Source organism: Gouania willdenowi, chromosome 11, assembly GCF_900634775.1.
Source record: "Gouania willdenowi chromosome 11, fGouWil2.1, whole genome shotgun sequence".
Taxonomy (NCBI): Eukaryota; Metazoa; Chordata; class Actinopteri; order Blenniiformes; family Gobiesocidae; genus Gouania; species Gouania willdenowi.
Genome location: NC_041054.1, coordinates 22,806,357 through 22,830,179, shown reverse-complemented (window position 1 = coordinate 22,830,179; position 23,823 = coordinate 22,806,357). Strand labels below are relative to the sequence as shown.

Here is a 23,823-nt window from a genome sequence, read left to right as displayed (position 1 = left end):
ATCTATTGTGATATTCAAATCACACTGTAAGACAACCATTTAGAACAGCTATTCTCAACTGGTGGGTCGGGAACCAAAATTGGGCCGTGGACCTGTACTGGGTGGGTCGCAGACAGCTGGTGAAAAAAAAAAAATAAATACTTACTGTCTCTCATGTTGGTCTTGTCTTTTATTTTGAAAGAAACTTTCCTTTGACAGGCATGCTGTGAAATACATGTTGCACAAGAAAATACATAGATTTATGTTTTTTTTTTTTTTTTAATATATATATATATATATATATGTGTGTGTTTTCAACAGATATTTTTGAAAAACTGAATTTTGTTGGCTGAATTCTAAATAAAAAAAAAAAAAGTGGGTTCACAATTTAATGACCGTGGCAAAATGTGGGTCCCAGAGTGACACCAGTTGAGAACCCCTGATTTAGAACTATTGATTATTAATAATCCTACATGTTAAACATCCACTTAAAATTAGTAAAAACTTACACATGATGAATAAATATCTATAATTACACTGTAAAAGCTAGTGTTAGGGTTTATAACAGGAGACAGTGTGTGTGTGTGTGTGTGTGTGTGTGTGTGTGTGTGTGTGTGTGTGTGTGTGTGTGTGTGTGTGTGTGTGTGCGGGGGGGGGGGGGGGGACAGTGCAATATACAAGTTTAGTGATTCAAAATGATCTTTAACTATCTATTAAAGTACATGTTACACACTGTTTTATAATGTCATATATACAGTACTTCGTTATCAAAATGCTGTGGGTGAGTTAAACTGTGTAGCACGTATAGAAACATGGGACGACTGAGGAAAAAAAAAGCTCTGTCTACTGCCAAGGAGGAGGAGGAGGAGGAGGAGGAGGAGGAGGAGGATGAAGATAAGAGTGGATGAAATGCTGAGAAGATGTAAGATGGGGTGTTTTTGTTATTTCTGTTGATTTAATATCTTTGCTAAGTGATTGATTTTTCCGCCTCACCTGTGTTCAAACCCTGCGGTGGACACTTTGGTCCTTTCTGTGTGCAGTTTGCATGTTCTCCCCGTGCCAGAGTATTCCTCCGGACACTCCAGCTTTCTCCCACAGTCAAAAAACATTCACGGTCTCTAAATGGCCTGTAGAAGTGAATGTGAGTGTGAGAAGTTGTCTGTCTGTGTGTTGCCCTGTGATGGACTGGTGCCCTGTCCAGGGTGTACCCCCAATGAGAGCCGGAGATAGGCACCAACAGATCCTGAAAACAGGCACAACCGGGTCAGACAGAAGGATGATTGATTAAAAAAAAGATACACTAGCTGGGTTTCCATTACAGATTTTAAAAGCTATGTTTCCAAAAGTCGACAAAATATAATTGCTATGATTGTGTTTCCATTGAAGGTTGTTTTAAGCAGGATCCTCGTAACTCCTGTGAAATCTCATCCTGAAAGACTTCACTGCAGCCAAAAAACTGTACAAAATATCCTGAAAAAAATGTACCCATTTTGACACACTCATAATTATGCAACATGTCTTTTTTGGGCTATTATTGTTGTTAAAGTGCCATCTTGGTGCCGGGAAGACTTGATACAGTATTTTTCTGTTGAGCATTTCAAAAAAAAGCAAAAAAACAACAACAACAACAACAACAACAACAACAACAACAACAACCTACTGATAAGCGTCTAAAAATAGGAAGAAAAGCAACGTTTACGTCAAACTGACCCGAACCCCAAACCAAACACTATGTGACCATAATTTAAAAGGACAAATGATGAATAGATTCAACATTGATTAATGATAACAGGAAAAAGGTGTTCAGTGAGAATTTAGCTTTTTTTTTTTTTTCAGTTAAAGGAAACATCTTAGGACTTGTTACTATAACACTATAATTGTTTCCTTATTCAAAACAATGCTCCTGTTTTCATTCCATTGTTATATTTCCTCTATTGCTCCTTTCATTATGTTTGCAACCACTAGATGGAACCAATAGATATTAACAGCATAAATGTGATATATTTACAACACAGGTAAATGAACTTAACCAGAGTGTGTTTTGATTTAAAAATAAGGTTTAACATTATCACAAGTGGCAAATTATAACATTTCAACCCTAGAACAATCAAAAGGTTCCTTATCTTTGAGAATCAAGGGGGGAACAACTAAGAGAACCTCTAGCTGTAACACCAGGCTAACACAGATATATGAGAATTATAAATTATAAAAATGAACATATATACTGTATATATACATCTAACTACGCTTAGCAGCCATGTAAATAAACACTATTTAATCCATCACCACATTACAGAACCATTCTGACACAATTAAAGTAAATTAAATCTCATAGCTTAATTACATAGTGCAAAATTATTTAATATTAAGAAAAAAAGACATAAAAATTGATATATATGATATATATATATTATTACTATTCAAAACCTACTATTTTATCATCTAATGCGATATGAATATGTGTAATATAATAGATATGATTCTATGTGCAATAACATAATTCAAAATTAATTTGTATAAAGCGAAATAATAATATTCATAATATATTATTATATATGATGACGTGTAACAACACATAACAAAGTTTTACATGACAAAATATTCATTATATTGAGAAAAATGAATATAACTATATATATATCTGTCCCTGAGACCCTGTTTAGGATCAAGCAGGTCAGAATATGGATGGATGGACTATGATTGACTAAAACTACTAGAAAGTCTCACTTTTAGTTAAATATCACAGAATGGTTCCGTAATGTAATGGATTATTTACATGGCCAGAAACTGGCTGCTATGCAGAGTTAGTTAGTAGTTAGATGGTAGTTGAAGGCGTCATGTCCATTCTCCTACATTTCTGTGTCAATGATTTTCTGCTGCGTTTTCTTTTTTTTTGTTGTGATGAGCGAGTGGAGGCAAACATGGTAACAGGTGTCCAAAAATGGTCCAAAAGGGGCAAAAAACGTGACAAGAAAAGAGTAAAAATGACTAAAATGGGCCAAAAGCAGTCAAGAGTGGCCAAAAAATGGACAAATAAAGAGGAACCAGGTGGTATGTAATGGCAAAGGTGTGTAATGGGCAAAATGTGACAAACAATAGTGATGTTGGAACAAAAAGACGCAAAATGTAGTTGTAAAATGGAAAAAAAAAGTGGTATTTATTGGGGAAAAAGGTAGCTTATTTGGATGAAAAGTGGCCAATTTTTTTAAAGAAAGGACAAAAATTTGATAAAAAAAAGATAAAAAGAGCTTGCAGAAATGTACAAAAATAGGGGAAAAAAGGATATTTATTGGCAAACGGTAGCTAAAGTCTAAAAAAGTTTTGAAAAGGGGCAAAAATGGGACAAAGGAAGTTGTAAAATGACCAAAGGAAATAGTTTTAAGGTTTTCTGTGGGAATAATAATTAAAGTTAAGACATAATGAGTCACATGTTGAGGATCACTGATTTGGTGTTGCTGATAATGTAATGTACTGGTCTGGACACCCCTGTATGAGGGTCCATGTTTATTGGCATCAACACGGAAAATTAAAGTTTTGGAGAATTGAAAGACTTTCATCAGAAAACAACAATGTAACTGTCTATAATCTTAAATTAAGATTTAATTACAGTCATTTAGTTGAATGTGCTTTAATGAAATTGTAGACATGGTATGAACATAATCTGTTAAATCATCCCATACAGTAGTATATACAGTATGTTTTCCCAGTGGGAGCAGTATTTTGGTTTCTGCAGTCTATTTGATGCATCCGCACACACTTGGCACATACATAACAAAGCGTCCCCCTCATGGTGTCCTCCGCTATTTCTTTCTTCAGAGCCGGCTGGTCTCTGTCTCCGTCGTGTCAAAACTGATGCTGCTATCATTAGCATGCCAAAGGTCTCGAGGTCCACTGCTAGGGCACTTACTGGGAGGACTGGTGCGACCCAGGAGGAGGCGTCGGTCAGAGAGGGTGGCAATTACTGTCCCAAACTAATTCTTTTTATCCCTTTCAAAGGGACAGGTGATTAGAAGAAGAAAGTTTAGATTTCCTGAACTTGAAGTGGAAACGCAAACGCGACAGACGAAGCTCAGGGTCGAATCCACATCAGGGGTGGCTGTGTGGGAACGTGTGTGTGTGTGTGTGTGTGTGTGGGAACGTATTGGTTCTTATCTCTTAAATCAAGATGTGGGGCTTTTTCTAGCATTAAAGATTTTATTTCTACCTAAAATGTATGACATCTGTCATCAAATAGAAATATATTAGTATTAGTATTTGCATTAATTGTGACTTTGATAATAAACAAGCATGGCGCTTTCTAACACTACAGTACACCTTTGGTATATTGTGATATGCACATGTTCAACTCATATTGAATTGCATAAATTGAATAAAATTGTTTGTTTATTGCATTCAATTCCCATGCATCATATAGATCCATGTTGTAAAAATGTAGCATTTAGCTTTACATCAATTATATTATATTGTATTGCATTCGATTGCATTATCATGTGGATTTGCTTCACCTCAACCATTTATTGTATTATTTCACATTCTATTACATTTAGCACCTAAAGTTGCATATCGTTGTCAGGGGAAAAAACGAAATAAATCCCAACTTTGTATTAGAAAAATGGACAAAATCCAAATCTCAAGTATAAAAATTCTAAAAAAATATATAAATAATAATAAATTAAAATGAAATGATAAGAAAAGTTTTATTACAATAAGCGTAATGGTTAGGAGTTAGGTATGATTAGGCATTTAATAAATGGAAAAAATTAAAACTGGAATTTTATTTACTTTTTGTAATTGTGATATGATGACATTGATGATATGATGATATAATGTAATATTATTTCAAACTAATGCAGTAATACAAAAAATATTATTACAATGAACAAAATATTTGATGCAGAAGGCTTCCCTCCAGAAAAAAACCCAAAAACAAAACAATTACATGTTACTGCATATACATACTTTTTTGTGTTTGAAAGGGAGTTGCTGGATATATAAACGTATTAATCCCACCCCTTTTTCCTACCATCCATTTTCAGCATCCTGTTTTCCAGCCATTGCTGCTGTTAAAAACATTTTTTTGCCATATCTTTATATGATTTTGATTAAATACACACAAAAAAAAGATACTACATATTTTCAAAATTGTCACATTAAAGTGTAATATTTTTATTACTATCATTGTTCTTCAAATATCAAGTTGTGTATTACATTAAGGATTGCATTATAATGAATGGTACACTACGTGTACCATTGGAGTTACAAAAAGCCCTCATGGGGACAGGGTTATTTGATTTTTATATATTTTTAGATCTCAAATCTTCAAACATGTCATCCAAATATTGTTCTCATAAATCCTCTGACAGGGATTTATTTGCAAAGAGTATATACTGTCTACTATATACTATTAGTATGATTAGGATGATGAACATTTCCACTGAAGTATACCTCCAAGTTTCATGATGCATTTGGAACCTACAATGACAAAACCCAGAATCACACTGAGGCTAAATATCTCCGTTGATTCGCCAACTTTGAAAGATCTAAAAAACAATTTAAGTGAGAAAATGACCAAGTAGAATATCAACATGTGGTCATTTGATTCATAAAACCCACGGAAACCCGTTGACATTTCAGAGATTTTTGGAGAGTATGACTGTGTGTCCACTGTGCATACTTAAAAATATCTCGATATAGTACACATGTGGGTATTTCTCACCTACTCAATCTTTCCATACTATCTAATGTCAACGCACTACATACTCATTTTGACATCAGACTGAGTATGAGTAGTACGTTGAAATGAGTAGTACGATAGTATGATTAGTATGTTAGTATGAGTAGTACGTTGATATGAGTAGTATGATAGGATGAATTAGTATGTTAGTATGAGTACTATGTTGATATGAGTAGTATGATAGTATGATTAGTATGTTAGTATGAGTAGTACGTTGATATGAGTAGTATGATAGGATGATTAGTATGTTTGTATGAGTAGTACGTTGATATGAGTAGTATGATAGTATGATTAGTATGTTAGTATGAGTAGTACGTTGATAGGAGTAGTATGATAGTATGATTAGTATGTTAGTATGAGTAGTACGTTGATATGAGTAGTATGATAGTATGATTAGTTTGTTAGTATTAGTACGTTGATATGAGTAGTACAACAGTAGAAGTTGTACGTTAGTATGAGTGGTACGTTGATATGAGTAGAGTAGTATGTTAGTAATAAGTAGTAAGTTAGTATGAGTAGTATGTTTGTATGATTAATATGTTAGTATGAGTAGTGCGTTAGTATGAGTACAGTAGTATGTTAGTATGATTAGTATGTTGGTATGAGTAGTACGTTAGTATGAGTGGTTTGTTAGTATGAGTAGTACGTTAGTATGAGTAGTACGTTAGTATGAGTAGTACATGAGTATGAGTAGTGTGTTAGTATGAGTAGAGTATGGAAGTATGAGGAGTACGTTAGTATGAGTAGTACGGTAGTATGAATAGTACGTTAGTATGAGTAGAGTACTATGTTAGTATGAGGAGTACGTTAGTATGAGTAGTATGTTAGTATGATTAGTACGTTAGTATGAGTAGTGCGTTAGTATGAGTGGTACGTTAGTATGAGTAGAGTAGTAAGTTAGTATGAGTAGTACGTTAGTATGAGTGGTTTGTTAGTATGAGTAGTACGTTAGTATGAGTAGTAGGTTAGTATGAGTAGAGAAGTATGTTAGTATGAGTGGTACGTTAGTATGAGTAGAGTAGTATGTTAGTATGAGTGGTAGGTTAGTGTGAGTAGTATGTTAGTATGAGTAGTACGTTAGTATGAGTGGAGTAGTATGTTAGTATGAGGAGTACAGTAGTATGAGTAGTATGTTAGTATGAGTAGTACGTTAGTATGAGTAGTACGTTAGTATGAGTATAGTATGTTAATATGAGGAGTACGGTAGTATGAGTAGAGTAATACATTAGTATGAGTAGAGTAGTATGTTAGTATGAGTAGAGTAGTATGTTAGTATGAGTGGTACGTTAGTATGAGTAGTATGTTAGTATGAGTAGAGTGGTATGTTAGTATGAGTGGTACGTTAGTATGAGTAGTATGCTAGTATGAGTAGTACGTTAGTATGAGTGGAGTAGTATGCTAGTATGAGGAGTACAGTAGTATGAGTAGTATGTTAGTATGAGTAGTACGTTAGTATGAGTATAGTATGTGAATATGAGGAGTACGGTAGTATGAGTAGAGTAATACATTAGTATGAGTAGAGTAGTATGTTAGTATGAGTAGAGTAGTATGTTAGTATGAGTAGTACGTTAGTATGCGTAGAGTAGTATGTTAGTATGAGTAGTACGTTAGTATGAGTAGAGCAGTATGTTAGTATGAGTAGAGTAGTATGCTAGTTCGAGTAGTACGTTAGTATGAGTAGAGTAGTATGTTAGTATGAGTAGTAAGTTAGTATGAGTAGAGTAGTATGTTAGTATGAGTCGAGTAGTATGTTAGTATGAGTAGTACGTTAGTATGAGTAGAGTAGTATGTTTGTATGAGTAGAGTAGTATGTTAGTATGAGTAGTACGTTAGTATGAGTAGACTTGTATGTTCGTATGAGTAGAGTAGTATGTTAGTATGAGTAGTACGTTAGTATGAGTAGAGTAGTATGTTAGTATGAGTAGAGTAGTATGTTAGAATGAGTAGTATGTTAGTATGAGTAGAGTAGTATGTTAGTATGAGTAGTACTTTAGTATGAGTAGAGTAGCATGTTAGTATGAGTAATACGTTAGTATGAGTAGAGTAGTATGTTAGTATGAGTAGAGTAGTATGTTAGTATGAGTAGTGCATTAGTATGAGTAGAGTAGTATGTTAGTATGAGTAGTACGTTAGTATGAGTAGAGTAGTATGTTAGTATGACTAGAGTAGTATGTTAGTATGAGTAGAGTAGTATGTTAATATGAGTAGTACGTTAGTTTGAGTAGAGTAGTATGTTAGTATGAGTAGTACGTTAGTATGAGTAGAGCAGTATGTTAGTATGAGTGGTACGTTAGTTTGAGTAGAGTACTATGTTAGTATGAGTAGTACGTTAGTATGAGTAGAGTAGTATGTTAGTATGAGTAGAGTAGTATGTTTGTATGAGTAGTACGTTAGTATGAGTAGAGTAGTATGTTAGTATGAGTAGTACATTAGTATGAGTAGAGTAGTATGCTAGTATGAGTAGAGTAGTATGTTAGTATGAGTAGTACGTTAGTATGAGTAGAGCAGTATGTTAGTATGAGTGGTACGTTAGTATGAGTAGAGTAGTATGTTTGTATGAGTAGTACGTTAGTATGAGTAGAGTAGTATGTTAGTATGACTAGAGTAGTATGTTAGTATGAGTAGAGTAGTATGTTAGTATGAGTAGTACGTTAGTTTGAGTAGAGTAGTATGTTAGTATGAGTAGTACGTTAGTATGAGTAGAGTAGTATGTTAGTATGAGTAGTACGTTAGTATGAGTAGAGTAGTATGTTAGTATGAGTAGTACGTTAGTATGAGTAGAGTAGTATGTTAGTATGACTAGAGTAGTATGTTAGTATGAGTAGAGTAGTATGTTAGTATGAGTAGTACGTTAGTATGAGTAGAGTAGTATGTTAGTATGAGTAGTACGTTAGTATGAGTAGAGTAGTATGTTAGTATGAGTAGTACGTTAGTATGAGTAGAGTAGTATGTTAGTATGAGTGGTACGTTAGTATGAGTAGAGTAGTATGGTAGTATGAGTAGTACGTTAGTATGAGTAGAGTAGTATGTTAGTATGAGTGGTACGTTAGTATGAGTAGAGTAGTATGTTAGTATGAGTAGTACGTTAGTATGAGTAGAGTAGCATGTTAGTATGAGTAGAGTAGTATGTTAGTATGAGTAGAGTAGTATGTTAGTATGAGTGGTACGTTAGTATGAGTAGAGTAGTATGTTAGTATGAGTAGTACGTTAGTATGAGTAGAGTAGCATGTTAGTATGAGTAGAGTAGTATGTTAGTATGAGTAGTACGTTAGTATGAGTAGAGTAGCATGTTAGTATGACAGTTTCAATGACAGTTTCAACACAGTCTGTCATTCACTCGACGTCATTTCTGTCCGGTTTCTTTATCGAGATATAACATGACTCTGATTCGGGTGTTTCTATGGAAACCACAATATCAACTCTGCCATTGTTCTGTCAACACCTTTTAATCTGTGGAAACCTGTGAAATGTCACTTTGACAGTGTTTTTTGGGGGGCTCACTGGCATGTGTAGCTTTAAACAGCTTTAAATGTTGATTTGACATTTACAGTAGATATATGTAAATATGTACATACAGATCATACATTAAGACAATGTGGTCAATGGTCTAATTCAGTGGTTCTCAAACTTTTTTGGCTCAAGAAACCCTTTTCTCTTATTTCTGAAGACCAAGTACCCCCTTTTGTCTGACTATAACATTTTGATTAAAAACTATAATGATAGAATGAACGAGTGATAACACATTTTAAATAATCTCATTTTGTAAGTAAGTGGAAATAAACAGTATTTAGTGCTTTTTTGGATTGTGACCCCATTTTGATATCAAGAATTTCTGGCAACCCTAGACATTTTTTTTCTAGAATTAGTTTTTGATCATGTTTGAGCTCAGATTTATTTATTTTTATTTTTTCTGTAATTTAGTTGAACTAGATTTATATATTTAACAAAGTGAAAATGTAGACATACAGTTGTTTAAGATGGTGTGTTGTTTTATTTAAAAAAAAAAAAAAAAAAAAAACAGAACAAAAAATCAAAAATCTATTTAAATTGTTCAGAAATTTTAGGTGACCTCACATGGGGTCCCGACCCCAAGGTTGAAAAACACTGATATAGTGGCTCCTGAATAGATTTATTTCTATAGTTTTTATAATTTCCGCTCTCTCTCGTACCCCCTGTAATGCCATTGCGTACCCTTAGGAGTACACATACCTCCATTTGAGAAACACTGGTCTAATTAGTGTGAACTCAGATAGTATTAGTGTGAATTAAATGAACTTGTCCTGCTGTATTTTGTGTTCTTAACAAATGAAGAAAGAAAAGTTCCTTTAGTTTTTAACGTCTGCGTGCGATAACGATAATATGTGCTTTTTCTGACTCATCCGCCTCCAGTGTTTACTTATTTAGGCCAGCGAGGTTCTGTGGAAAATATGCATCGTTATAACTGTCTCTTTGTGAGACACCAGCTCTCTGTAATATTTCTCACCTAGGTGAGTGTGTGCTGATGCCAGGGCTCGGCCTGCACGGGTTAACCCTCGCAGCGCTGAGCAGACACAAGCTGTGGGAAACCTGAGCGAGCTTCATACTCCACAGCACACGTTTGTTCACTGTGTGGGACGGAGGAGGAGAGGCTCCTCCAGACGGGCTGGGAGGATGTTTTCACTTCTGTTGTGCTTCTGTTCTTCTCGCCTGGCAACGTCCCACAACAGTTTGTTGTTGTTGCTGCCGCTGCTACACGCAGACACTTCCTGACTTTTTTGTAACACACACCATAGCCATATTTAAAACTCAGTTATGGATTCAGTGACAGCTCGTTGCATAGCCAAGGGGTTCTCAATCATGGGGTTGGGACAGCAAAAGGGAGACACTAGGAGGGGGTCGCCAAATAAAGAATATTTTTTTAACAATTTTTAGGGGATTTTTGCTCATTTTTACCCAGCAAACTAGGGCTGGGTATTGAATTTGTAAATAAAAAAAAAAAATATATATATTTTTTTTGCAAATTAAAGTTTAAAATAATAATAATAATAATAATAATAATTTAAAAAATAATTTCTTTTTTCAAAACAGTTTTTTTGAACTTTTTCGCGTTCCGTCCTTATGGGTTACCGTAGCGTGATGTGAGCCCCTCTTTGTTTACATTTGTTTACCCTTTGAGTAGGCTATACTGTATGTGTGCCACAGGCATGTTTAATTTTTTATTGCACTATGCTGAGATGCTAAGGTAATAGTTTATTATTTTGTCATTGTAATGTTGTATGCTATAAAATATGTAGTTATCTGAGTTCTTAATCAGAAAATTGAAGCTACTGTGAAGTTGCTGTTGCACTTTTGCTTAAACCTGGGTTAAAGTTGTTGAATTGTTGAATGACAGAGTCTCATTTACTTTTTATTTTGGGATTGTTTTATGCATTTTAACTCTTGAGGACAATCACAGCAATAAAGTTGCACTTTTGACAACATATCTGATGTCTGCAGTCATTGAAAAAAAAATTGAAAATCAAATCGAAACTCAAATTTAAAAAAAAAAAATCTTTTTTCAGGTAAAATTGCCCAGCCCTACCTGCAACTACACCAAACTTGCCATATTTTAACCTATTTTCATCTATTTATTCTTGCCACATTTTTGCTCCTTTTAACCCATTTTCGCTACATCACTCCTATTTCTGCCACTTCATCAAATTGCCTTTTTCTGCACATTTTTCCACTTTTAAAATATTTTCAACATTTAGAAACCCTTTCCATCACTTTTCGCACCTAATGTCGCACATTTTGACCCATTATTGTCACTCTTTTCACCATATTTCATGCTTATTTTTGCCAATTTAACCACATTCACGATTTGTCATGCCCATTATTTGAGTGGAGTCGTGTATCTTTATTCATCCCGCAGTGGAGAAATTTATCGTCATGGCAACCCACATCAGATGAAGTGCAATAAAAAAAAAAAGACAACAGAAGGAAACACACAGAAAACCTAAAAGACACCCAAAAAAATAGTCCAATGAAGATACAATAAATAACACAATAATATAAGCTATATATAAATTTAAAAAAAATAACATAAAAAGCATGAAGGATGCATAGTATATACATATTTACAGGCGAGGGCAAGGAGATATATTTACAGACAGTACAAGTACGTCCTAGACCTATTTATTGTACAATCTGACAGTGGTGTGAATGAATGACCTGTGGTATCGCTCAGTCCTACACTGTGGGTGTTTCAGCTGCGAGTTTAAACCAATTCTTGCTACTTTTTCTGCCACTTTTAAGTCAATATTGACACAATATTGAACTCTTTTTACCACGTTTTTTTTTTTTTTTTACTTGTCTGCACATGCTGTCAAAGAAGTGCACTCTTTTTAACACAGCAATGCATGCTTTGTTATAGCAATTCAATAAATGAATTTATTTTTTGGTTTTGCTCAAAATTGACACACTTTTGCGAATCCATATTTCTTTCTTATGTATTTCAGATTAATGTTGAACCGGGCGCCACAATTGCAATATTTGGTATTGTACCACAATTTTCTAAATTTACTCAAAAGCAAAAAGATGTGATTGCATTTACTAGACTTATTAAGGCTTCTACTGCATAAATGGAAAGACAAATGCCCTCCATTGTTTAGAATGCGGTTTGTTGATCCTTTGTCTCATCTAACACTGGAGAAGATACGATATCCTACAAGAGGTTGTGCCAGTAAGTTTTTCACTCTCTGGAAACCCATCTTGGATCAAATGAAACAGGTGGATCCTTCACTTATTCTATCAGAATGATGTTGTATTCATATTTCTATTCTTTTGGTAACTTTTTTTTTTTTTTTTAAGGTGCAACAGGGTGGGAGTGTTCTGTGGGAGGGGGGAGGGGGGTTATAAGCCAAAAAAAAAAAAAAAAGACATTGTTTTTTTCTTTTCTTCTGTTTTGTATCATAAACATTTACAATAAAAACACTTTGAACAAAAAAAAATGAATTTATTTTTTGTTTTTCTGTCTGTTTTTGCCCAATCTAATTCGCAACTTTGAACCAATTTCTGTGGTTTTTAAAACCCCATTTCACCACCTTTTAATATGTACTATCATAGATTCATATAACAATGAACCATAATTTTGTCTCCACATGACTGTTCTCCAATGTTCATGTCTGTGTTCAACCACTTTCAGGTACAGTGGGGGGTCCCCGGTCTCTAGCACCTTTATTGTGGGGGAACGCCTAAAGGTTCAGTTGGTGAGGGGAGGGTTTTTTTTTTTTTTTTTTAACACTGTCTGTCTCCTCTCTGCAATCCAAAATAAAAAAGGAGAAAGGCTGCTGAATGCAAAGGTGTGAGAGAACCCCTTTACTTTTATGGCCTCTGTAGAACTGGAGGAAGTGGTGTAGTAAAGTGGAGACGCGCTCCACGGCCCTCACTCAATTCCAAGTACGTCACAGACAGTGGAATCACAGGGGATGGGAACAACAACAACAACAGCAACAGCAACAGGAGTGCTCAGATTGAGCTGGAACAGGGGTCACCAACATGGTGCCCGCGGGCCGCAGGTAGCCCTCACGGACCATGTGAGGGGTCCTCAACAGCTCTAGTCACCAATGAGCTCCATCTAAATATGATTTACTTTCCAGGATTCAAACTCACAAAGATAAATACAGATGAGAGATCTCGTTAGTATTAAAGTTAAATGATTAATTGCATTTGCGATATTATAACTTTATCATAAAACGTGATTTTCTAATCGCAAAGGCTGCAATTTTTTATTTTTTTTTGTAATAACTTATTTTAAGTTTGTTGGGAGTTTTATTTACCTAAAAAACATCCAATTGGTTAAAGCAGATATTAGTTTTCCTTACTTTTCCTACACTTTTGTATGTGTGATGTTACTGACTGGATATTAGTAAGCTTTATTTATTTTTATATCTGTTTATTTTATGTATTTATAGACTGTCCTGTTAAGCTTTATTGTTGTAATCTGTGCTTTAAAATGTATATTTTACATTAAATAAATCTGAAATTGTTTATTATGAAACAGATTGATTTATTGCTTGTGTTCATTGAAAAATACATGACAAGAGGCCCTTGAAAAAATAATCGCGTATTAAATCGCAATATTGAGGAAAAAAAATAGCAATTAGATTATTTTCCAAAAATCGTTCAGCCCTAGTTAATAAGGTCAAATACGTGATAAAGTTTTACTGTTAAAATAACCATCTTTAAATGTTTATTTTCCTGGAAACATTGGGACAAATGTTTTTAAGTGTTGCAGCTTTGGTGTATGAGTTGTGGTATGTAATATATAATAATATGATATAAATAAAATAAATTTTAACAAACACAAGGTGGATTTTACAAATTTTACATGTTTTACGATCAGTTAAAAGTTGTTTGTTTGTAGTTATAGTAAAATAGCAACACAGGGATTTTCTATGAAATGCAGAAAATGAAACAATTGCATAAATTAGGAGAAATAAAATGTTTCATGTTGAAACTTAAACATTTCCGACCTTTTTAAGTGCCTGCTAGCCTTCCTTATTACCTTCCCCTCTAATTAAAGTGTAACCATGAAAATGTAGTATTTAAGAAGCTCTTTTTAAACTGGTAGCCCTTCTGACTATACAGTACCTATGAAGTATAACAATATTTAAAGTTTACAGGATGATATACGATCATGGGCTCATGATAAACGATATGGGACGATAATAATAATTTTTTTTCATCAATTACTAGACACTTCAGATGACCCCACATGGGGTCACGGCCCCAAGGTTGAAAAACAGTGAACTTGGAATAACTTTTTCAACTTAAGTATAAATAAGATAAATGTTTTTGTTTTTTTACTATTTAAAGTGCAGAATGTGCCACTCTGTAAAAAAAACACTAAAATAATAAAAATCACTCCAAAAACACAAGATGACTGCAAAAATAGAAAATAGCCAGAAATCTATAAAACAACAACAACCTTTGACAGCATGTGCAGACAAGTAAAAATATATATATATATATATATATATATATATAAAACAACAACAAAAGTACAAAAAATAAAAAATCTTTGTTATTTTGAAAGGTGAGACTAATTACAATCTTAAAATCATACTTAATATTATGTGTTAAAATTTAAGACTAGACTAGATTCATGAATTTAATGCCTTTTAAGACTTTTTAAGGATCCGCGGGAACCCTGGAAATGTACAGACTTTACAAGTCTTTAAAATATCAAACTAGGACAATCTTCATAGCCCTTTTTAACAATATTAGCATGTCTACATTTACTGGCAACATTTAACACTTTTGGACGTTGACGTGGATGTTTCCTGTAGCTGAAAAGAAACGCTCGCTGGGGACAGATGTAGCAGAGATGGAAAGGCTAGCGTCACCACCTCTTCAAAATATTGCGATACCACTTGCACCATCGACAATACCGGTATAGCTCTTTTGTTAGCTACATAGGAATCAGACACTACTTGTACTTCGTCTCCCAGAATAAGAAGATATTTATGGCGGCGAGAAGCAGAAAATGTGCTTTTAGACGGACAAAGAAACTAATTTCATTCTGCGAAAGCGTAACGAGATGGAAGAAAAAGGTTTCCAGCTGTTGTCATTTTTCTTTGTGGTTCACATGGAAACAACGTCAATACGCATTGTTTTGTAAACGATACAAGCTATTGAGGTGGAGTCAGACAGCAATTTCATTTTCTCCATTGGCTGTATATACTCAGACAAAACGAGAAGTCTTTAATCTACTTGTGTGCATGTAAACTAAGGGTGAAAGAAAAAAAAGATTCTGCAATTTATCGCAATATTTCACTGCACGATTATCATATCGATCCAAAAAAAAAAAATTTTAATCATGTTTTTTAACAAAAAAAGAATAATTTAATTGCGCTAACATATGCATTGCACATTAAAGGCTCCACCTAACCAAACATTCCCTGTCAGAGAGAAGCTGTCCTACGAAGGTCGATAACAACACGTTAATTTAAGCCTTGTGTTTTCAGCCTGGGTATGTGCGCATTCACATAAAAAGGGTGGAGATCACAGTGTCCGACCAATCACTACAATGGAAAAACGTGGCAGAGCGAGCTTTTTTACAAAAGAGGAACAGCTTATGATCTTTAACAAATGCAATGAATTTAAATCCATGATGACAGCGAAAAGCAACAGTGTTGGATGGAATGCTGGCAGCGAATCACAGACTCTGTGAATGCGTAAAAGCCTGAAATTATTTATGATATGAATCTATTGGATGATAAACAAACAGCACTCTGATCAGTTTCCCTTTATTTAGCACTCGCTAAGATCCCAGTCAGAACAAAACCTGGTGCCGACCAGGTTAGTCGTTCAGCCTAAGTTACCATGGTGATTTAGCGCCGTAAGACTTAATCCCAGAAGTTAGGGCGATAAGAGATAATCTTGCTTCGTGGCATACCCCGTTAAATTTAGATTTGTTTGTTAATTTATTATTACATTTATTTGTTTATTTATTTATTGCTGCATTTTAAACTGGTCACATCAGCTGTACTTGATAGAAGAGCTTATGTTACGGCTAAGTCATTTCACCTGGAGCCACAACGAAATGTGGAAAAAATTTAAAAAAAAACACATTCACACATTTCCCCGATCTAATAATATTATAGATAATATAAAGTGAAGTGGCTAAAATAGATGGACCTATCCTACTGTATATTTTACCATGTAATAAACTTTTATTTGAATTTAAGTTGGCATCAGTGTAATGAGAAAGTAGATATTTCCTATAGTATTTTAGCATTTAGAATGAAAATAATGATTTCAATGAAATAAACAAACTCTTGCTTAACGTTTCTATTAGTGAATGTCTGAGCTTTGTCATTTTATAGATATACAGTATATCTCACACCCAGTTTTCTGCTTTCCCTCCCCATTCCCTAGAATTAAACAGATCAATATATGTGGAGGTGTGGACCAGTGGTTTAGATCAGTGTTTCTCAAATGGGGGTACGTGTACCCCTAGGGATACACGATGGCACTACAGGGGATACTTGAGAGAGACAGAGGGGGGGGAAAGAATTAAATAATTAAAAAATGGGGTTTTTTATGTTTATTTTTAGTTAAAAATAATAATCACACTGATTGTTACCAGCAACTCACAAAACGTCAACAAAAACACACAAAATGAAATAAAAATACATTGAATAATAAAAAAAAAAAAACAAACAAGAAAATACACAAAATGACACCAAAAACACACACACTAAGAGGAAAACACTGGCTATTACCAGCAACACACAAAACGACAACAAAGACACAATAGATGAAAAAAAAAAAAAACACACAATATCACTACAAAATACACAAAAATAAATAACAGAGAAACATACCAAACGACATAAGAAATAATCAAACAACACGACAAACAAAAAATGATTTAAGTAATATCAACAACACACAAAACAACAAAAAATACACACTACAAGGAAAAAATATACTCAATATAATAAAAGAACAGACAACAAAATACACACAAAAAAAAAAAAAAAAAAAAAAAAAAGGGTCAGTATTGGTCCCACAACAGGAGGGAGATGACCGTAAATGATATAAACTATAGAAATAAATCTATTCATGAGGCACTAAATAGTGTTTTATTCCACTTATTTTACAAAATGAGATTCTTTAAAATGTGTGTTATCACTCATTCATTCCATCATTATTCTCTATAGTTGTTTTTTCCACAGAATTCTGAGCAACATGTTGTAGTCAGACATCAGGGGGGACTTGAATTCAAAAGTAAAAGAAAGTTGGTACTTGAGCCAAAACAGTTCGAGAACCACTGGTTTTCGACTCAAACAGCAGCACAGGTTCCTCGTGGACTGGAATCCTGAAAAGCCATGGATTTGGGACACACGTTATGTAAATGTGGGCATCACTTGTGGGTTTGTCCACACTTGGAGCCCACAGGACAGGAGCAGAGTCACGCCTAATGGCCCTGGCTCAGTAAACACTGCTTCTTCTCCTTGTGGATTTGAGACAACAAAAGATTAGGACTACTTGCAAATATACAACTGAGTTCAAAGGCACGACTGCCCCTCATCGCTTCCCTTCTTTTGTTTATGGTCACAACTTTGGCTTGGCAGCAGTTGTGATGGTGACTAATGAATAATTTAATATCAAAGTTTAGATGTCAGGCTTTAAGCTGCAGCAGCAGCAGCACAGGGAACAGAAATGTAAAAAGTGATGTAATCATTGTTATAGTTGTTGATTTTTACTAGAGTTTATTAGAATAAAGGTTTTGTACGTGAAGTGTAGTTTCATTCTTATAAATGTCATTTAAATTGTAGAGGGGGGGAGGGTGGGGGGTGGAGGCGGTGAATGAGGCTTCACAAACCCCGCCCTCTTGTCACCATGAGGTCCCTGGGGGCCCATAAATGAAAAGGCCTCGGGTCCTCTCTCAGTTTAACCCCGGAGCTTGTCTGTGTGATCACTGTACAGACTGAAGCCTACCTTTGGCGTCTTGGAAAACATGTCTTCTTCCTCGAACCCGGACCAGCGGCTGGAGCATCTCCTTAGCGCCGTGGAGAGCGAGTTCCAGAAGGGCAGCGAGAAGGGCGACGTGTCGGAGAGGGATATTAAACTGACATTGGATGACGCAGAGCTGTGGAGCAAGTTCAAAGAGCTGACCAACGAGATGATCGTCACCAAGACGGGGAGGTAGGTCTGAGATCCGCGGGCTGTGGGGACGGAGGCCGCGGTGCCATCCAGGCCTGGCTATTACGCACAGGTCCGCCGCGTTTTACGCACGGGGTTTTCTGAGCGAGTTGGGGCAGGACAGGACATTTTAAAGCTGTTTAACAAAATAAGCCAACATTTGACTAACTATCTATATGATAAACAAACTAAATAAAACCTAACTTTAGGTCAAATGAAACAACCGGGCCTCCACCTGAAGGCCTCAGCTATAATACCACATTTGTCTTCTCAGGAGGATGTTCCCTGTGCTGAGGGCCAGTGTCACCGGCCTGGATCCCAACGCCATGTACTCCGTGCTGCTGGACTTTGTAGCCGCTGACAACAACCGCTGGAAGTACGTGAACGGGGAGTGGGTGCCCGGCGGCAAACCCGAGCCCCAGAGCCCGAGCTGCGTCTACATCCACCCGGACTCCCCAAACTTCGGAGCGCATTGGATGAAAGCTCCGGTTTCCTTCAGCAAAGTCAAACTGTCCAATAAACTCAACGGTGGCGGACAGGTGAGGAGACATCAGGCCAGATGTTCGCCAAAATTCTCCAAAATGTTTCAAAAATTCAGTGGCAACTTTAAAGTTTCCAAAATATTCCTACAATTTTTTTTGTAACTAAAGAAAATATCAATAATTGCACTTTTTATTTATCATCATAATCTAAAACAAATATTTTGTGTAAATCTATTATAAAACATCGAAATCTAATTAATTAGCTTAATCGGAAGGAAATGTATTGCAAAAAAAAAAAAAAAAAGAAAGAAAGAAAGAAAAAGTAATGAAACAATTTAAAAAGTGAGATAAAAACAAATACTTTTTCTTTTAGTTTAAAACTAAAATAGTTACCCCACCAGGTCCGAAACAACATCTATTAAATTAGGTTATTAAAAAAAAAAATCCACTAAAAAAGAGAGAGAGTTTAACAACTGATAAACTTTTTATTCCGACAGAATATTATCGTATCTTGTGTTGTTTTTAAGATGATTGAGTCTGTTTGGCTTGAAACTTTGAAGTGTACTTGAATGTTGATGGGAGGGGCATATGCAATTTTGTTGTTTTTGTGCAATGACAATGAAAGCATTATATTCCATTCTAAAAAAAAAAAAAAGGATATTTAGTTTTTATTATATTATTGTTGATGTCGATGTGTTATTTCCACCCTTTAGAAAACAACTCCTAAAATAAAAAAAATGCGTTTAATTCCAATGAAATCAGGAATGTTTCACAATAAGCATAAAAAGTGATACATTGTGTCGTATATTTGAATGCTTCCACAGATCATGCTGAATTCTCTGCACAAATACGAGCCAAGGATTCACATCGTGAAGGTTGGAGGCATTCAGAAGATGATCAGTAGTCAGTCGTTCCCTGACACACAGTTCATAGCCGTCACTGCGTACCAGAACGAAGAGGTCAGTGTTCTCGCTTTGACTTTCCGTCGCCTCCTGTGCTGTGTGACCAAATAAAAACCCTGTTCCTTTCTCACAGATCACTGCTCTGAAGATCAAACACAATCCCTTTGCTAAAGCCTTCCTGGATGCTAAAGAAAGGTACGGACCGAGCCTGAACTTCAATGCTTTGAATGTGGAGATTGTAAGTTGTTTAATGTCGGTTTTGTTTGTAGGAGTGACCATAAAGAAGTAACCGACCACAGTGTTGATGGTCAACAGTCTGGCTACTCCCAGCGTGAGTATCCTGAACTTTCCTTTGATATTTAGACATTGACAGAACATTAAAAGTGTCCTAATGTCAGAGTTGTTAATATCCTACTCAAACAGAAGTAGTACTTTCATCAAGATTCATTTTATTTATTTATTTTTGTTAATTTGAGGTTTCGTTTATTCAGACAAGGAGATAAAAATGTCCTGGATAAACAAAATCTTAACATGCTATTTAAAATTGAAGTACTGTTACTGATTGAAATTGTACTCAAGCACAGGTACAAGTAAGTCACACATAAAATACTCAAGTACTAATAAAATGCAGCTCAATTAAATAGTACTCAAAGTAAAAGTTACTAGTTACTTTCAAACCCCAACCTGAATCCAAGAAGGTGGGTGGGTGTTGATCAGAAATGGTACGATTACATACATTTCAGTTTGTAGATATCCACTCATGTATGTATATGACAATACAAGCTAATTATTATTATTATTATTTATTTATTATTATTATCCTCACCTATTGTCTCATTATACTGTGTATGCACTGCATTATGTCTGTGTATCATGTATACAGTATATATATTGTTTTCGTCATGTCTTGTATTTTACAATATATATAAAAAATAAAGAAATACCACGACTACGAACATACGGATTATGTTCAGCGTGCTTTCATAAAAGTTTATGAAAAGACCATGAAACAGAAATAAAAAAAAAAGCAATAATTTACTCAGTAACAATTGGGTGTAGAAATGTAACAAATTAAGTACAAGTAAAATTACTTACTTACAAATATACTCAAAATGTACAAGTACCCATAAAAGCAACTTATTACAGTAACATGAGTACTTGTAATCCATTACATCTGCCTAATGTGACCAATATCTTGTGTAGGAGCTTTTAAAGAAGCAGCTTGAGTTCTTTTTTTTTGGTTCCTCGATATAACTTCTGACTCAAAAGTCTTATTTCCTGTGATGCAGTTGGAAGTTGGTTCCTTCCCGGCCAGGGTCCGATCTGTCCCAGCAGCAGCCCGCCTCAGTTCAGCGGTACAGCCGGACACTCCTCCGGCTCGTACTGCGAGCGCTACTCCAGCCTGAGGAGCCACAGAGCAGCTCCGTACCCGAGCCACTACCCACACCGCACCTCCAGCACCAGTAAGCAGCACCAGGCGTCACCTTAAAACGCTCCAACATGAACACAGGGATCACCGTTTTTTTTACGTGTTTTTCAGACAATTACATGGACAACACATCAGGAACTTTGCCAACTCATGAAAGCTGGTCTGCTCTTCAGATCCCAAACTCCTCTGGTATGGGAACCCTGTCCCACACCACTAACTCCACATCCAACTCAAGGTGAGCTTTGTAACCATGTTTAGTTTGGAAATAGTTCCAACAATTAATTTTGTCTTCTTTTTTAACAGTTTGTTAAGTTGAGGTTTTATTTATTCAGACAAGGTTTTCCAAGATTTTTTATCTCCTGACATGTTTTGACTGTCAACTGCCAGTCTCCTCAAAATAGTTCTGCTGATCACCTTTGATGGTTCCTTTGAAGTTTCAATTGATTTCCATGTAATAGTTCCAGCGAGATTCATTTTGTCTTCTTTTTTTAATAGTTTAAGTTGAGGTTTTATTTATTCAGACAAGGTTTTTCAGGAAATGTTTATCTCCTGACTTCTGACCTTACATGGAAACTTCAAAGGAATCCTCAAAGGCAATCAGCAGAACTCCTCTGACAAAGGTTTATTCAGACAATTAATGTAATGTCAAGAGATAAAAAAAATCCTAAAAAACCTTGTCTGCATAAACAAAACCTCAACTTAAACTGTTAAAAAGGACAAAATGAATCTTGCTGGAACTATTACATGGAAGTCAAGTGAACTTCAAAGGAATCATCAAAGGTGATCAGCAGAACTTCTCTGACGAGGACTGGCAGTTTACAGTCAAAACATGTCAGGAGATAAACATTTCCTGAAAAACCTTGTCTGATTAAACAAAACCTCAACTTAAAATACTGGCTTGTAAACAAATGTACTTGTTGATGTGTTGGACTAGCCTAGAGGAGCTTGATCCTTCCAAATCTGAATCCTTTCCATCCTGTCATCCACAGTCAATATCCAAGTCTCTGGTCGGTGTCTGGAACAAGTCTCACCCCTTCCGGCTCCACTTCAGGTTCCATTCCTGGAGGCCTGACTTCTCAATTCCTGAGAGGCTCCTCCTACTCAGGCCTGACCTCCACTCTGCCTGTTTCCTCGCCTTCCTCCATGTACGACCCCAGCCTGAGCGAGGTTGGTGTCGGAGAGGCTCAGTTTGAAAGCTCCATTGCGAGGCTGACGGCCACCTGGGCGCCCGTGGCCCAAAGCTATTGAGTTACTGAGGCTTCCATCACGCTCACACATTAGGACTTTGTCAAGAAGATGTCTGAGGACCCGTTAGAGTAAATGGACAGTCGTTCCAGAGTCTGATGAGAAAAGACTGAACATTTCTACAACTGTTCTCACACAGATTATCGACCATTGCTCATGGACAGACTCAAAATGTCCTTACTTATCATTTCTGACACAACTCGACCAAACAGCAACTGACAAAGAGTCAAATTGACGTTTCATTCCTACTTATGTGCAAAAAATATCTTTATGCTAACACGTTTGTGTACATGTGTGTATATAGACTAAATTAATGTCTCATGTTCTACTTATAAATGTGCTTTTTCTGTTTGCAATACAAAGTGTTTCTTCCACCGTCGGACTTCAGTGCCTTCTGCTAGCCTGCAGGGTTCTTCCAGTGCCCAACCGCCTGTACATAATCTATCTATTTGTAATGGAACACTCTGTGAGGCTTATTTATGTCATTTAATAATAAATTAAAAAGGTTTTCTCAAATGTATCATTGGTTTTCTTCGCTGTCAGCCGTAAAATGGCTGCGTCATTGTATTTTGGCCGTGTTTGACCTGCATGGGGATGATGAAAAATATGACTTATGTGGTTGAAATACAATTTATTGATTAGTTAGTGAAGTTAGTGTCAAACCTCAACTAGCGAAGGTCTGCCCCTTTTATTATGAGCTCCTGTAAATAATATAGGTGCCACTGCTATGCTGACAGGCACAGGCCAATGCTATATGAGAGTCAAATAATGATGAGATGGAAAATCAGTTGACAAATTGCTCGACGGTTACTTTCCCATTTCTGACACCCTTTTGTTACAATCTGCGTCGCTGTGAGACGTACGGCTAACACGTTCAGATGTGCATGTGAGTAAAGTCAGAGGAAGATGAAGGAATCAAGCTTTCCACCTGGGACTTAGTGGGGTATACACAAAGATTGAGTTCACACGTGGATGGTTTGCCAGTTTGGACTAATTGGATTCTTTGATCAGAATGTGATTAGACAGAGTTGAGCTAACTGTACGCTATGCTAGTCGGGTTTATCGGATGTGCGTATTTAATTATCTGACTTTAATCCATCCATCCATCCATCCATACTAAGACATTAAAAATGTAAAATAAGGTTTTAGAACAGTTAATCTTTTTAACCAAAGATTGGATTTTGTTTTAGGAAAATTATATTTCACATTGGAAGACAGATAAAAGCATTCTTTTTGAAAGAATTCCAGCGAGATTAATTTTGTCTTCTTTTTTGAACAGTATGTTAAGTTGAGGTTTTGTTTATTCAGACTAGGTTTTTCAGGAAATGTTTATCTCCCGACATGTTTCGACTGTCAACTCCCATTCTTCGTCAGAGTTCT

The 23,823-nt window shown here is 35.6% G+C and overlaps 1 protein-coding gene across 1 annotated transcript; it reads left to right on the top strand.

Annotated features, from left to right (window-relative positions):
• Positions 1-18,120: 18,120 nt before the first annotated feature.
• tbxta (T-box transcription factor Ta) lies at positions 18,121-22,868 on the top strand. Its single transcript, XM_028461337.1, has 8 exons — positions 18,121-18,388; positions 18,660-18,924; positions 19,692-19,826; positions 19,903-19,964; positions 20,039-20,100; positions 21,059-21,232; positions 21,310-21,433; positions 22,188-22,868. The coding sequence occupies exons 1-8, from the start codon at positions 18,201-18,203 to the stop codon at positions 22,444-22,446; spliced, it is 1,269 nt and encodes a 422-aa protein (XP_028317138.1). The 5' UTR covers positions 18,121-18,200; the 3' UTR covers positions 22,447-22,868.
• The last annotated feature ends 955 nt before the right edge of the window (positions 22,869-23,823 follow it).

What these genes read in the sequence shown, in the direction of transcription:
- tbxta (XM_028461337.1), top strand. Translation starts at nt 18,201, where the DNA reads ATGTCTTCTTCCTCGAACCCGGACCAGCGGCTGGAGCATCTCCTTAGC. An exon ending in CTGCGTACCAGAACGAAGAG is followed by an intron (nt 19,827 to 19,902) that starts GTCAGTGTTCTC and finishes CCTTTCTCACAG; the next exon opens with ATCACTGCTCTGAAGATCAA. An exon ending in ACAGTCTGGCTACTCCCAGC is followed by an intron (nt 20,101 to 21,058) that starts GTGAGTATCCTG and finishes CCTGTGATGCAG; the next exon opens with TTGGAAGTTGGTTCCTTCCC.